Source organism: Pyrus communis, chromosome 3 (assembly GCF_041283825.1).
Source record: "Pyrus communis isolate YQ-2024b chromosome 3, ASM4128382v1, whole genome shotgun sequence".
Lineage (NCBI taxonomy): Eukaryota > Viridiplantae > Streptophyta > Magnoliopsida > Rosales > Rosaceae > Pyrus > Pyrus communis.
In genome coordinates, this window is record NC_142567.1 from 27848094 (window position 1) to 27864572 (window position 16479).

At 37.8% G+C, this 16479-nt stretch overlaps 1 protein-coding gene and 2 pseudogenes across 3 annotated transcripts; 1 reads left to right on the forward strand and 2 right to left on the reverse strand.

The window, feature by feature from the left end:
* The first annotated feature begins 3339 nt into the window (after positions 1-3339).
* LOC137716579 (putative disease resistance RPP13-like protein 1) lies at positions 3340-9081 on the forward strand (annotated as a pseudogene). The gene is made up of 3 exons (XR_015961044.1): positions 3340-5722; positions 6567-8611; positions 8769-9081. The product of XR_015961044.1 is annotated as a putative disease resistance RPP13-like protein 1 (transcript).
* LOC137716580 (pentatricopeptide repeat-containing protein At2g20540 pseudogene) lies at positions 8980-10811 on the reverse strand (annotated as a pseudogene). The gene has a single exon (XR_015961045.1). The product of XR_015961045.1 is annotated as a pentatricopeptide repeat-containing protein At2g20540 pseudogene (transcript).
* A 146-nt stretch (positions 10812-10957) lies between these two features.
* Positions 10958-12947, reverse strand: LOC137716581 (GPI-anchored protein LLG1). Its single transcript, XM_068456032.2, has 3 exons — positions 12686-12947; positions 12506-12562; positions 10958-11584 (listed from the first exon to the last, which is right to left on the reverse strand). Exons 1-3 carry the CDS (start codon positions 12783-12785, stop codon positions 11217-11219), a joined length of 525 nt encoding a protein of 174 aa, XP_068312133.2. The 5' UTR covers positions 12786-12947; the 3' UTR covers positions 10958-11216.
* Positions 12948-16479: the final 3532 nt, after the last annotated feature.

Genomic DNA, 16479 nt, shown 5'->3' on the forward strand with positions numbered 1-16479 from the left:
TGTGCAATTTACACTTCTATAATCTGATAGGATTCTTTATGTAATTGTACAAGAAAACTTTAAATCATTCCTAATCCTTTTAGGATAAGAATCTGTGAACCTTTAGTCTTAAGCAAAATAGGACTTTAACAAATAGACGAACCAAATCCTAACAATCTCCACCTGAGTGAGTCGAACCAAGTCTTAATTATTGCACTCCAAAGTATCTTCAAACCTTCTTGTAGTAGCTATGAAAATCTTCAAAAATCTACACCTTGTGCTACATCTTAATCAATCAACAAGATTGATCAAGTTCAAGCAACGCTTCAATTTCTTGACCAACACTGTCTTGGTAACGAAATATGCGGCATTAGTGTCCATGTGAACCTTTTCAACTCAAATCTCCTTGAACTTCACTCAATCCCAAATTTTGTGATACCTCACTTCAATGTGCATTGATCTTCCATGAAAACCTGATTCTTTACCAAGTAAATGACACTTTAACTATCACATTTTAGCTTAAGATAATTATGAGTGGTTCCCATTTGGCTTACCAAGCGACAAAACCAAATTACTTCCTTTTCAGCTTTAGCCAAAGCTATGTACTCTACCTTTGTAGTCAACAAAGCTGTAATTGGTTGCAGTAGTACTCTCCAACTGATTGGTCATCTTGTGCATATAAAATTATACCAGAAGTTGACATTTTCTTGTTCAAGTCCTCTGCACAGTCAGCATCAACATACCTCAACACTTATGCATTTTCTTTTTGCTTCTCTAACATAATCTCTTGTTGGTAAGAACCTTTCAAGTAACGCATAATCCACTTAACTGCATCCCAGTGTTGCTTTCTTGGATTTGTCATGCGCTTGAAAACAACACTAATTGCTTGAGCTAGGTCAGATCGTGTGCATACCATTGCATACATTAGGCAGCCCACGACATTTTTTATAACGCTTGTTTCTCTTTCTTGGACTTAGGACACTGTTGCCCACTTAAGTGAGCTGCCAAAGGAGTTGAAACTGCCTTTGCTTTAAGCATGTTGAACTTCTCAAGAACATTTGAATATATTTGGCTTGTGATATCTAGATCCTACCACCGGTCATATCTCTTTGAATTTCCATGCCAAGGATTTGTTTGCGCAACAACTAGATCCTTCTTGTAGAACTCCTTGCTCAACATCTTATTCAAGTCTTGAATTCTAGACTTGCCTTAACAAGCAATTAGCATGTTATCCACATATAGCAATTGTAACATATCATCTTGTATTGGAATACATGATACTACACACAACAGTCATATAAGCATCTCCTAAAATTAATTTTCAGTGTAAATGAATCAAACGTATTGTACCACTGTCTAGGAGATTGCTGGAAGCCATACATGGCCTTATTAAGTTGACTCTCTAGGTTCTCTTTCTCATACTCGACAAAGCCTTCTGAATGAGCTATGAAAATCGTCTTTTATAGATCCCTATGAAGAAACGCATTCTTAACATCCATCTACTCAATCTCCATGCCATGCTACATTGCCATTGCTAAAAGCAAACTGATAGAAGTATGCTTGACCATAGGTGAAAAGATCTCATCGTAATCCCCCCTTCCTTCTGTATGTATCCTTTTTCCACGAGCCTTGCTTTGAATGTCACAACATCTTATTCATGTAATCCTTCCTTTTTTTCTAAAATCCATTTGCATCTAACTGGTTTTTTTGTCTTTGGGCTTAGGAACCAACTCAAAAATAGAATTCTTACAAAGAGACTCCGTTTCTTTTGTCATAGCACTTATCCATCTGTCATGCTCATCCCTTGTTATATCTTCTTCATAGGTAGTTGGATCTCTTTGGCTGAGCTTAAGAGCATAATTAACTTTAGAACAAGAATCTTTACACCTTTAGTTTTCACAATCCTAAATATAATAGGACTTCGTAAAAAGATGAACCAAATCCCAACAATATATATATATATATATATCATGGATTATATTTAATTGATCATGCTTGCATAAATTATATTATTATGATTATAAGTTACAATGGAAGTAGGCAAGGGCATAACTGCCTCTTGCTCTTAGCAAAAATAAAATGTTACAAACTTATGAGTAAAAAGAAAAGCACACCTAACTTGAACAATTTTGAGGCCAATTCGTATACTATGCTCAGGACTGGTCTCTGAACTTTTAGCTAGGACATACCATAATGTGGGATTCATTGAATACTAAAAGCTTTAAGAAAATTCAATGAAAAGAGAAAACTACAATTTCTCTTACTTTTCTCTTAACAGGTTTCACTTTTTCCAGTTCGACGGTTGCCATTGCTCAAGCTTAACCATAGCATTTGCTTACTTGTTCTTGGATTGGTTGCTTCACTTCACTCTTTCAATCTCAATACCTTCCTTTCTCCTAAAGAAGTTGCTTTCAGAAGCTATGTCACTCGGAGAGGCTTTATTTCTGGATTCCTTAAGTGCTGCTTGAAAGGTTGACATCACGTGAGACGCTGAGCTACTTTAGGCGCTTACTAGGAGTCGGCAAAGAGCCGAATAAATGGAATTCGATGTTGTCGGATATTCGAGTTGTGCTTAATGACGCGGAGAACAAGCAATTGACAAGCTAAGCAGTGAAATTGTGGTTAGATGTTACAATTAAACCAAGTCCAATATGTCTTCCACATCATAAGCCAAGTATCTGAGACCATCTAAACACAATTTCACTGCTTGGCTTGTCAATGGCTTGTCCTCTACGTCATTAAGCACAACTCGAATATCCGACAACATCGAATTCCATTTATCCAGCTCTTTGCCGACTCCTAGTAAGCGCCTAAAGTAGCTCAGTGTCTCAAGTGATGTCAACCTTTCAAGCAGCACTTGAAGGAATCCAGAAATAAAGGCCTCTCCGAGTGACATAGCTTCTGAAAGCAACTTCTTCAGGAGAAAGGAAGGTATTGAGATTGAAAGAGTGAAGTGAAGCAACCAATCCAAGAACAAGTAAGCAAATGCTATGGTTAAGCTTGAGCAATGGCAACCGTAGAACTGGAAAAAGTGAAACCTGTTAAAAGAAAAGTAAGAGAAATTGTAGTTTTCTCTTTTCATTGAATTTTCTTATAGCTTTTAGTATTCAATGAATCCCACGTTATGGTTTGTCCTAGCTAAAAGTTCAGAGACCTGTCCTGAGCATAGTATACGAATTGGCCTCGAAATTGTTCAAGTTAGGTGTGCTTTTCTTTTTACTCATAAGTTTGTAACATTTTATTTCTGCTAAGAACAAGAGCCAGTTATGCCCTTACCTACTTCCATTGTAACTTATAATCATAATAATATAATTTATGCAAGCATGATCAATTAAATATAATCTATGATATATATATTTATATTGTTGGGATTTGGTTCATTTTTTTACAAAGTCCTATTATATTTAGGATTGTGAAAACTAAAGGTGCAAAGATTCTTGTCCTAAAAGGATTATGAAAGAAATTGAAATTTTCTTGTGCAATTAGGTTCGGAATCTTAGAAACATAATTGGAACAGGAAAGAAAGTGTCAACAAGAAAAAGGTTATCAGCTGAGATGTTGTCTTTAATGAGACAAGCATGCCTCTGAATAAAGCGAAAAGTAGTGGAGAGAAGAAGGATGATGTTGAAAAAATAAAGCAACTAGAATTCCATTCATTAGATCAGAGGAAGATGAAACTCTAGTTTGAATCTGATAACTATGGGGAAGAAGAAAAACATCAACATCGTTGACCAGGTAGGAATCAGTTTGACTAAGAGACAAGGCAGATTGCAAGCACTCTAATCCGACAAACAGCCCAAGGGGCTTGAACTCCAACCTACAATTCATCTAAATTCCAGAGATATATAGCATTGTACAAACTCATTCGAAATAAGAAGAAACTTGACATGTTTAGGTTTGACCAAGAAGAAGTTAATTATGCTCTTAAGCTCAGCCAAAGAGATCCAACTACTTATGAAGAAGATATAACAAGTGATAAGCATGATATCAGAACGGAAAAACCAACTTGGTTTAAATGTGGTGACATCGTCTACTAAGGCATGGCATATGCCACCAAGTTCCTATCTACCAGAAGGACCAGTGATTGGAAGGGATGCAGACAAGAGGAAAATTACTGACTTGCTGTTGAAAGAAGCACCTCATACCGTTAACTTTCATGTAGTTAGCATTGTTGGTATGGCTGGGGTGGGAAAGACAACACTTGCAAGACTTGTTTTTTATGATGATGAAATGAAAGATTTTAACCCAAAAGTATGGGTATCTGTGTCGGATGACTTCAATCTTGAAAGAGTGACAAAGGCAATTCTTGAATCCGCCACATCTGGTCCGATGGCCGAATTCAAGGAATTCAACAAGGTTCAAGAAAGTTTGAGTAAGGAATTAAGTGGCAAAAAGTTTCTAATTGTTCTAGACGATGTCTGGAATACATGTGTCTATGATTTGTGGACAAAATTACAGTCTCCTTTTCGTGTTGGAGCATTAGGAAGTAAGATAGTTATGACAACACGCTATGCAAATGTTGCAAAAATGATGGGTTCCCCTGTCTATCAATTGGATTGCATATCAGATGGTCAATGTTGGAAGGTCTTTGAGCATCATTCCCTCTTGGACATTACCAATAATAGGCCGCAAAACTTTGAGTTGGTTAAGAAGAAAATTGTTGCAAAATGCAGTGGATTGCCCTTGGCTGCAAGGACTCTCGGTGGTCTTCTATGATGTAAACAAGTAGAAGAATGGGAGGAAATCTTAAACAACAAGATGTGGAGTCTATCAAATAATAGTGGCATTCTCCCAGTATTAAAATTGAGCTATCACTATCTCCCTTCGAGTTTGAAACGATGCTTTGCCTATTGTTCCCTACTTCCGAATGACTATGAATTTGGGGAGAAGCAGTTGATCCTTCTATGGGTTGCAGAGGGTTTGGTTCAACAACGACCAGAGGACAAGAAACAATTTGAAGATACAGGCAGTGATTATTTTCAAGAGCTATTGTCTAGGTCGTTATTTCAAAAGGCAAGCAAAGGCAATGACAAATATGTAATGCATGACCTTGTTGGTGAGTTGGCACGGTGGGCTGCAGCTGAAATATGCTTTTCACTGGAGGATAAGGGAAATGATGACTTACAACTTAAACCATTTCTGATGGCTCGTCATATGTCTTATGTCAGTGGTGAGTATGATGGTGTTAAAAAATTTGAGGCCATCTCCAAAGTTAAACATTTGAGGACATTCCTACCACTTTCACAATCTGATGGAAACAATCTAACTCGTAGGGTTACATTTGATCTATTGCCAAAATTGCGAATCTTACGAGTGCTTTCACTGAATGGCTATGAAATAACTGAGATGCCCGATGCAATTGGTAAATTGTGGAATCTACAGTATCTTGACCTTTCTTACACACAAATAAAGAGTTTGCCTACATCAATAACAACTCTTTGCAATTTGCAGACATTGTTATTAGAAAATTGTTATAATTTGAAGGTATTACCTGTAGACATGAGTAATCTATTTAGTTTGCGACATCTCCACATTTCCAAAATATATTTGTTGGAAGGAATGCCTCCGCATTTAGGTAGACTGACGAATTTGCAATCCTTGCCGTATTTTGTGGTGGGTAAAGGTAGTGATCAGTCTGGGATAAGAGAGATAGGGTCCATATTGCATCTTCGATGGACATTGTGCCTCTCAGGATTGGAGAACGTGAAGGACGGTGAGGATGTTAGCAGGGCCAATTTAATAGGTGTTGACTCTAAAAATTACAAAGCCTACGTGGCGTGCAGGCCGAGTAATTAATAAGCTAACTACGTCCTTCGGTCGAATGCGGGGCGTGCCAACTCGTCGGCCGAGGAGTAAAATTTGTTGATGTTGCGTTGAGCGCGTCGGTGACTTCTTTATCTTGCGATTGCGGCCGAGGAAGGAACAAATCTCGGCCTTTGGATTCTCGAGCCTGAAGACAAGGCTGCTAGTTCTACGAAGTTCAATATCAAATTCGGCTTTTATGGTGCCGAATGTAGTAACCTGGTAACACCTCATTTCGCCGAGAAGGCTAATGAGATGACCTCTGCCAATAAGGATTTGAAAATCCTTCTCGATCGAGACTTGGATAGATAACCAGTCGGCCTCGACGCAGTGCTGTTTATCCAAACTGAAGGTGCTTCGGGAACGGTTGATTCTACGGCAACAGTGCTGTTTATCCAAACTGAAGATGTTCGCCGGTTGCCTTCATATTGCTGTTTATCCAAACTGAAGATGTGTCGGCGGAAAAAGAAAATAAAAAATCTCAAGATGTTTGAGAGGTTTTGCGCAGGGCAGTTGGGTGTTGAATTGGAGGTCCTCTGAATGGTGTTCGCAGCCTTGTATTTATAGAAGCAGATGTGTGGTGTGGCTTCACTTGTGTAGAATTTGATTTTAATTCAAACTCATCAGCTAGAGTCTAGGTCAAAGACTTCTCAAGGTAAGCAACAACCTATCTTTTAGATATCAAACTTATCTCAACCACTTTATCATCCAACGGTCTAGAACTTTACTCATCTAACGGCCTTGATTGTATGGGCCGATAGCGTAAATTTAGGTCCAAACAATAGGCAAGGAAAGGCTTGATTCATTGGAGCTGAAATGGTCTTATTTGAGCGGATCGAGAGAAATGGAGTTGGGCGTGCTTGACATGTTACAACCTCCTAAAAATCTCAAAGAGCTCACCATCCAGTGTTATGCTGGATTGAAATTTTCATCGTGGATTGGAGATCCTCTGTTCTCTAACACGGTGCGTGTGAGCTTATACAATTGTACTAATTATCGTCTCTTGCCACCAGTTGGACAGTTGCCTTGCCTTAAAGAACTTTATATCAGTGGAATGTCTGCAGTGGAAGTTGTTGGTCCCGAATTCTATGGAGAAGGTAGCTTGCCCTTTCGAGTATTAGAGATTCTCAAGTTGTCGGGTATGAAGCACTGGGAGAAATGGCTGCCTTTCGATCAGGATAAGGGAAGTGGTGTTTTCCCTGGCCTAAAATTGCTTTCTATCCAAATGTGCCCTAAGCTGGGGGTGAGTTGCCGAAGAAACTTTATTCGTTAACAACACTTGAGATTGATAGATGCGAGGAATTGGTGGTTGCAATTGCCAACTATGAACAAGTGAGAGAATTAAAGATCGACGGTTGCAAAGCGCTGGTACATTCAACAACTGAGGTTGACTTGAAGTTATTAGAGTCCTTGTGCCTCTCAAATATTTTGGAGCTGCGGTTGCAAGCTGGAGGATTTACGAAAGGATTAGGCAAGATTAAGGAGTTGACGATTCTCAGTTGTGAGGAGCTGACGGCTTCATTGAAAAATGAGGATAGATGTTTCCCTCACCTGATTTCTCTTGTTCGTTTGGTTATTAGAGACAACTCTGCCCTTGTTGAAGATCTTGGAAAAGAATTGGAGGGGTTGCTGCAGGTTCCAATATTAGCTTGTAAGCTTGAATATCTGGAAATAAACAAATGCAAACGTCTTTCGAAGCTGCCGAAGGGGTTGCATCAATTGTCATCTCTTCAGAAGCTTCACATATGGCAATGTTCACGTCTAGTTTCTTTTCCAGATGTTGGCCTGCCACCTTCTCTTAGAGTCTTGAAGATCACGGAATGTGACTCTCTGGTGTATGTTTCAAAATATCAAATTCCCCGAAATCTGAAAAGAATACATATATCGTGGTGTGCAAGTTTGAAATCATTAGTGGAGGAGGAGGAGCTTGTTGGTTCTTCTTCGTCTTCTTTTTCTCTTTCTCTTGAGCACTTGGAGATATCTGTTTGTCCATCTCTGACATCGTTATCATTGAGAGGCCAGCTTTACACGGCGCTTAAGCACCTTGAGATATTCACCTGTGAGCAGCTAGAGTTAATAGCACCAGATGGGTTCTTCCGCGACAATGCTAATAATTCTCTTGAATATATTAGTATTGGCAGTTGTCAAAATCTGAAATCCTTGCCGGAGGGCCTATGCCACCTCTCCAATCTTCAAGCTTTTGTGGTTTCCAACTGTGGAAGTCTTGTTTCCATCCCGAGACTGAGTTGGGGGAGAAGAGCCTCCAATCTTAAAGAGATCAGAAACACCGGCTGCGAAAAATTGGTGGTGTTACCGGAAGACATTCACAATCTCGCCTCTCTTCAGGAATTGGAGATTGACTACTTGGAAGGTTTGACTTCCTTTCCCCCCAACCTGACTTCACTTCAAGTTTATGAAGTCAAGAGTTGTAAGAAGCTCTGGGAGTGGGGATTGCACAAACTCACCTCTCTCAAAAAGTTGTTGATCCAAAGTGAAGATCCAGACGTGGTGTCGTTTCCGCCCCACGGGAAGGAGGAGATGCTGCTCCCCAAATCTCTCACTGAGCTCACCATTTCTGGCTTCCCAAATCTGAAGAAATTCAGCAAGAGCATTCACTTCCTCACCTCTCTTCAGACTCTGAAGCTCCATGATTGCCCAAAGCTAGCATCCATTCCAGAGCAGGGCTTGCCTCTTTCACTTGAGCAGTTCACGATCGACGAGTGTCCTCTACTAGAAGAGAGATGTCAACCTGGAAAAGGATGATACTGGCCCAAAATATCCCACATTCCTTGCCTGGACATATAGATCATACGACGGTCTGAAGCTCCAGGTACTTCTAGTTTCAAACAACATTTTAATGCCATTTAATTCAAAATATCCAAAACGTGCTAAAAACATGGCATGTAATCCATTTACAACTTTCATGTGGCAAGTTTTCCATATACTATTTCAACATTATCCGGTCATATCGATCTTTCTCCATGCAGCTGATCGAGCAGCCTGGTCCTTGGTGCGTACATGCGTGACACATGACATGAACCAGTTCTGGCACAAGTCCAGAATCGAGCTTATGAAGGCACTATGGGTAAGTAACTTTCTGATAACCTCCTCCCCCAGAGAGCAGAAAGAGGAACATGCATAAACTGGAAGCACATTTATCATTGCATATGATATAATTTGTGATCGTCCCAGAATATATATGTAAGAATTTTATCATGTACCAGATCTTTCAATAAATTGTGAATATATACAGCTATCTTATATTTCACGATCATGAATGAATCGAATATTTTACGAGTCTTTCGTGCAGTGGTAAATGCTCTTACTAATTTGTGCTAAAAGCTCGTTTGCATGTAAGGAGTATTGCTATTTTTTGCGGTTTCATCAATGACCAACAATCTATGAACCTTGTCCCACATGTTGTAGATTTCTTTGTGCCTGCTATGATGAATAGTCCCCGCTACAAACTCATGGACGACGCCATCTATTTCGATGAAGCTCATCCCACGAGTAGTCTCCAATTCGTTTTCTCCGATGATTTTCTGAATTTCAGTTGCACTTTCCTTTTCTCCAGTATTGGCAAACATAATCCCTGCTAGTTTGTATCTGTCACCAGACATTGGTTCCAGTTCAGTCAAGTGCTTGAATGCAAGGTTCCCTCTCCTCAGGTCACCATGCGTCCGACAAGCGCCAAGCAACGCACCCCAGATAACTGAATTGGGGTTTTCCGGCATTGACATGATGAGCTCTTCCGCCTCTTCTAGCCGCCCGGCACGGCCGAGAAGGTCTACCATGCATCCATAATGTTCAATGGATGGTCTTATCCCATAGTCATGCACCATTTTGTAAAAGTACTCGTATCCCATTTCGACACGCCCGGCATGGGAACAAGCAGATAAAATAGCCACAAAAATGACTTCGTTCGGATACATTCCGTTCGCAACCATTTCATCAAACAGTTCGAAACATTTCTCGGCATCCCCATGTATGGCAAAACCAGAAATCATAGCTCCCCAAGTAACTGCATCTTTTTGTGACATCTTCCGAAAGATTTTGTAACCGTGTTCAATGCTGCCACATTTGGCATACATGTCTATGAGAGCAGTGCCAAGAGTCACACTAATCTTAGCCCCGATTTTATCAGCATATGTATGTATCCATTTCCCTTGATCTAGAGCTCCCAAATGAGCACAGGCAGACAATGAGCTCACTAGGGTCGATTCGTTTGCAGAAACCTTCAAAATCATTGTCATTTTTCGGAAAATCCCTAATGCATCTGCATACATACCGTTCTTTGTGTACCCTCCTATCATTGCGCTCCAAGATGCATCATCTTTTGCCACCATGTTATCAAACATTGCCCTAGCCTTCTCTACTTGACCCCATCTAAGGTACCCAGAAATTAAGGAGTTCTTTGCAAGCGTGTTTTCCTCAGAGAACCCTGCGAGTACTTGTTCTGCGCAATCCAAACTGTCCGTTGAACTCGAGTACATGTGTATTAGTGAGCTGTGAACGTGAGTATCCATAGCTATGCCGGCCTTAACCATCCGGCAATGCACTTGTCTGCCTTCAAAGAGTGCATTCAGTTGGGAACATGCTTTAAGAACAAAGGTGTAAGTGTAATTGTCTGGTTTCAATCTATCTAGTAAAAGTTTGTTATACAATAACAACGAGTGATATGGGGACTTAACCAAAATTAATCCTCTGATCATGTTGTTGTAGGCAAATACATCAGGATAAGATATTCTATCGAAAATCGACAAGGCGTGGTGAATTTGCGAGACTATCACATAGGACTGGAGAAGCCTACCGGCATTTAGAGGGCGGTCAAGGAGGCCGGATACAACCAACTGAGCATGCACCTGTCTCACTTCTTGGAGGTTGCAGCACATTTGAAGCAAAATCAGAGTGGTTGGCATTCTCACTGTGATTTTCGGAGAGAAGGATGGCAGGTTGTTATGATTGGGAAGAGACGGAGGAGCGAGAGCAGCCATGTAAGGCAGCAGCGAGCGAAATGGGAGCAGCCTAAACTGGGAAGACACGGTTGTGGGGTGTAATGCTAATGGTTATTGCAGAGGCACCTTAGAGTTCTGCAAATATTTCGAGCCACAGAAACCCAAAAAAGTCCAAAGCAAACAGATAATATGAAGATAATTACATCTGGGTGGTCCACACATTACAAAATCCAGCTCATTTCACATAGATCGTTCAACGCGCATATTATAGCTGTCAAGGTATTGCACAAAAGGACTTATAAATATTACAAATTACAAATGCCACCCACAGAGTGATAATATTTAATTTAATTAAATGGAAAGTATCTTATAGCTCTAGCACTTGCGGAAGAAACATGGATGGAAACCTGATGAATGAAAAAATTGTAAATTTTCTCAAGCCATAAGAATATACTAATTGGCGGAAAATGGTCAGGAAATTCATAGTAACCGGAACAACAACACTAGGATGCCGGCGGTTAGCATTAGCAACGGAGATGGGTAGCGTGTGGTATGAGCCCCATTTACATCCTTGGCCACCTCCGTAGATGGTGGTAAGGCAGGGCATTCCAGACCTTCCTTTCCGTCATGGCACTCATTGGCGAAAAGTCCAGGTGGGTACTTTCCGTAGAGGTTAATGTAGCTGAACATAATTGAAGCGCATTCGTTTGTCAAGTCATTAAGCACATCTGCATAAGGGCAAGCCAATTCCTTGAATGCATCACAACACTGTTTAGCAGGGTATTGGGGTCCTTTGCATTGGCTTGTGATAGTAGTGTAGTTCAAAAACTCAAAGTTCACTGGACAACCTGCAGATAGCAGAAGCCAAAATTTCAACTGACTAAGTTATTTATTTCCTATATAGATCTACCAAAAGAAAATGGGTCCAAAACAAGCGTTAAGTTTCTATGTGATGCAGAACCGAAAAGAGACTTGGTGCGACAACATAAGCTACCAAGTTCATATACCAAAACCCAACTTCTTTTTTTTATGATCCATCCTAAACAAGCTTCTATCCTTCGAGGTCTCTCAAAGGAACAAAACATAAGTTCCTTCTACCTATAATTCCCAAATCAATGGAAAAAGTAGAGAGGGGCACCAAATAGCAACACGACTTTTCAACTATCATACGGAATATTGGACAATTCAATAGTACAAAAGGCTTCAAAGAGAAGACAATACACACAGCACAATCAAGTTGCAGAATGTTTATGCATCGATTTCTTGGCTTCAAATTGAAGCCCGATCTAAAGCTCCTCTATTTTCTTTTTCCTATACGCGCGAGTTAAAAAGTAAACTAAATATCAGCATATCAAATCATGTGTAAGCAGATATATGATGAACCATCAACCACCTGCTGCATACTAAATTTCGATTTCATTTCGTCAATTAATTTCTCAAAACAAGTTTGATGTGGACTTAACAAACCCAAAACTCAGAGTATAGAAAAGATAAGTCCTTGATTACTAGTGGGGTTATCCTAATTAAGCCCAATCCATCATCCTCCATTAACAGATCATAGCTCACAAACAACACACACACTCGATACGCTTTCATCCTCCAACTCAGTAAAATTGAAGCCAGAAAAATCAATCAAATGGGCATTTTCCAAAAGTAGAAACAATCGCTTCTCCACCTTTTAGCACTGCATTTCAATCTCTAGAGTAAAAAATTTATGATATCAACAAAGAAAGAACATATTTTTCAGAAAAGGGTGTGAAGGAAATAACCTTTCTTGGCCTGCAGCAAGTGCCGGCCGACAGAAGCCTGAGAGTCAAAGACATCATCTGCAGCCACACACAGAAATCAAAAAGTTCAGAGCTTTGCCGAATCTAAGCTTATTTGAATCAAAACCCAGCCAAATTACAACATATAAATATATATGTAGAATTTTAGATGTGGGCAAGTACCTGAAATGAAAGTTGGAGAGGAAGAAGAAGCAGGAAGACCTAGAAGGAGGAAGAGGAAAACAATGGAAAAGCAGAAGCAGAAGCTCTGATTAAACACCATACTTTCTGTGTTTTCCGAGAGCACAAATGGGAACCCAAGTCAGAGATCAAAGATCTCTCTTTATTTGCCTTAGAATTTAGAAAAAGTCACAGTTGATTGAAAACGTGGACTAATGGAGTACAGCGGGTATTGCGATAACTGGTTTTCTTCAGTATAAAATTTTGCATAAATAAATAATGTAAGGAGAACTAAATTTATAGGTAAAATTTTGAAATAAATGATATAAAAATTGATAATTAATTTTTTACTTAAATGTTTATAAATATGATCATTTCTATCTGACACATTATTTAATTTATAAATTTTATATTTAAATTTAGTCTCTTTAATATTACTCTTTTGCACAACCAACGTAACATTTTGTCCCTTGTATTTATTTTTCGTATTTCATATTACCTTATTTAGTCAATTGAGTTTAAAACAACATTAGTCATAAAAGATTAAACGGAAAACTAATGAAAAGGGTTTGAAAACTTTGAGTTTTAACGATAAAGACAAAATAAAGGGTAAAGTGAATAGTATCAGATTTGACTTTTTAATGTAAAAATGTAGTTTTTCATTAAAGTGAACAGTACTGCAGACTTTTCGTTAAAACTCCTAAGATTAAAAGCATAGAGTGCATGTCTTGTAGCTAATCCTAAACATTTTTTTTGTTTTATTGTTTTCGGCCAATGTTTATTTTTGTTTTTTGAAATTTTAAACAAGACAATGTACTGAACTATTTTAATTTTTGAAAAAAAAAGATTTGAATTCGGTGCAAAGGCGGACACGTTACTCTGACTTATTGCCAATTGCCATTCGATTTTTAATAGTGGGTTCGGGGTAATGGGCAATGTTGTCTATCTCCAATGGCTTTATCTTGATAGAATTGCGCATTAGCTCGACCATTTCCAACCAAAATCCTGCTGTCACCACAAAGATATGGTCCACCATAGTCAGTTCCTTGTCACTACATTTGATATAATTATTGGACAAGAATTTTTTGCCCTTCCACTTTCGGTGGTTTTTCGTGCCTTTCTATGTTGTGTGGTCATGGTTAAGTCATGTTTACATTTTATATTGTTTTTTTATATAGATAATAAGACAAAAATGAATACTAATATAAAATGTTGACGTGACTTAACCGTGACTAACCGGAAGTGGGAAGGCAGACAATCATTATCCATAATTATTATGTTTGGTGTACAATTCAGAAATGCCACCTTCTACAACTTTTTGAGATGGAAACTTTTATGAAACTAATTTACCGTACTCACGACATCGTCTCAGGTTAATAATTGTAACTATTTCGGTCTTTGATTAATGACTTATCGTAAAAGAACAGGTTATTTCAGTGCGTGGTGGCGCATGGAGCCGTATGGTAACATGTGGTGTCGCGTGCGACGGTGGATGTAGGTTTTTAGACACCGAATTTGGTAGTTTGAGTCCCGTTTTTCAATAATCTTCGTACTTTTCAATTATTTTACCAACTAATGGTTCTTTTCACTTTAAGAGTGTCATGTGGGGAGTTCGACCATACAATGTATGGGTGAACTTTTGCTTTTAAACTATATTACGTATATGTTTTCAAAATCGATTTTATGTGATGCTTTTATATCGTACTTTGCTTTTACCTAGATTATGCAAATGTTTTATGTGATGAGGAGAATGCGATTAATAATCTTGTGATGATAACCGTAACTCTATTCTCTCACCACGTATTTAGATGTCGTCCATGATCTTGCACTTTCGAGAAAAAGAAAAATGCATAAATGATTGTGATGATAACCGTAACTCTATTCTCTGACCACGTATTTAGATGTCGTCCATGATCTTGCACTTTCGAGAAAAAGAAAAATGCATAAATGAAAGTTCGAAATAAGGTGAGTACTCAAGTATTATCCAATTTAATAAGTATCAAAGATATTACAAAAATAATGAAATAAATGAATAAGTAATAAACAATTGTGTACTGCAATTAATAAATCAAGGGAAAAATTAGAATTCCCTGCATTTGTTTAGTACTTTTTAGATCAAACATTGGTTCTATTTTAAAATTTGATTAAGGCGCCTCAAACAATAGCCACCTCAGTATTTTTATATTTATTTAAATTATTGTATTTTTTTTAGAATTAAAATGCTAATTATTAAATTCCAAATATATCCTTGTTGGCTGATATTTATTTGTACGTGACCTTTTAATTTTTTTGTAGGAAGTAGTTTATGATTTGTTGAATTTGAGAATGTGGATTTCTTCTGCCACGTTTGAATTTGTGTTCTCCCATTTTTGAATTTTGAATGGGTTTATGCAATTCAATTAGTGGTTATTTTCACAATTTCATCTTGTTGTCGTGTGAGATAATTAGACTTATATATGATATTATTCTGCAACTTTATTCTCGGTTTCCAACAGCTTGAAACTGGTACGTTGAGCAGGTTTCAATAAAATTCTCTACTGCTTCAGGTTTATCAAGAGGCTCATACGTTGATTCATCTTCTTATTTTTTTAGTAATTTATGTGAATATAGAATTGCTCTAAATTATTACTTTAGAGAGAAAAGCTATGATCTTTTGCCTTCTAATTTGTCGTTTTAATTTGTGGAGAGAGTTTTTTCATTCGAAACTTTTTCTAGGGATATGCTTTTTGAAGTTTGAAATTCAAAGAAAAAAATGATATGTACCTCATTAGTTTTCCAAATTGCAAATAAAGATGATACCCCTTTAGTTTTCAGGTTTGTAGGCACTCTTTCCATTTCGAATAGCGTTAAAATCCCTCCTGAAGTTGCCAATTCCATTTTTGCAGCTACAAATATGGGAAGAGAAAAATTGGAGGAAGTCAGAGAGCAAAACTTGCTCAGTTGTTTGTGATAAACCAAAGAAGTTTGAATCAACTATGCTTGATGTTGTACAATCTTGTTGTGATACTGATGCTCCTTTTAGTACGGATAAGGAGTCCTAGTCTTACATTGAATTGTACTTCGTGTATAATGTACCAGACACTATATGTAATGTACCAATTATATTTTTTTTTAAATAAATATAAACGTATCAAACGATATATGTAATGTACCAATTATATATTTTTTTTTAATAAATATAAACGCACCAAAAATATATATAATGTACCAAACGCAAAGTTTATTAACTAGGTAAATTTGATTTCACAAATCAACCATTGCAACGTGGTGAAGATGTTAGGTTGTTGCTCAGACGGAAGTGCCCTTACCAGTTTATGAGTCCATCACAAATGGGACTCTTGCAAGCCATATCCACATTAATAAATGCAATCAGTAGACTTCTTCACTTAGATTTTCATGGAAAAGAAATACGAACCTACCAAATACTTATAAAAATATATATTAAAGTAATGTACCAAATATGTACCAAGAAGAAATATACGATTAATCAAAAGCACTAAACAAAGAACAAATAGAAAAGCATCCAAACAAAATAAACGGACAATTTCTTCTACTAATAAACATGATTGAATTCAAATGCACATATCTGAAATAAACATTGAAAAAACATCACTAACAAATATAGAAGGAAAATTTTATTGAATTACGATAGAAATTTCAACATGGTACAATAGAAATTTCGTTTGAAAGCATTGGTGTAAGGAAGGAGAAGAAGAGCGTACATCACGTTTCATGTGGTAATTTGAAAGACTTCTTATTGAAATTGAATACTACATTATCTACAAGATTTTAGAAGT

Bases quoted from the DNA above. Each gene is read 5' to 3' on its own strand.
- LOC137716581 (XM_068456032.2), bottom strand. From the start codon at position 12,785: ATGGTGTTTAATCAGAGCTTCTGCTTCTGCTTTTCCATTGTTTTCCTC. The intron at 12,563-12,685 runs GTACTTGCCCAC...GTGTGGCTGCAG, and splicing joins CTCTCCAACTTTCATTTCAG to ATGATGTCTTTGACTCTCAG. The intron at 11,585-12,505 runs GTTATTTCCTTC...TGCTATCTGCAG, and splicing joins CTTGCTGCAGGCCAAGAAAG to GTTGTCCAGTGAACTTTGAG.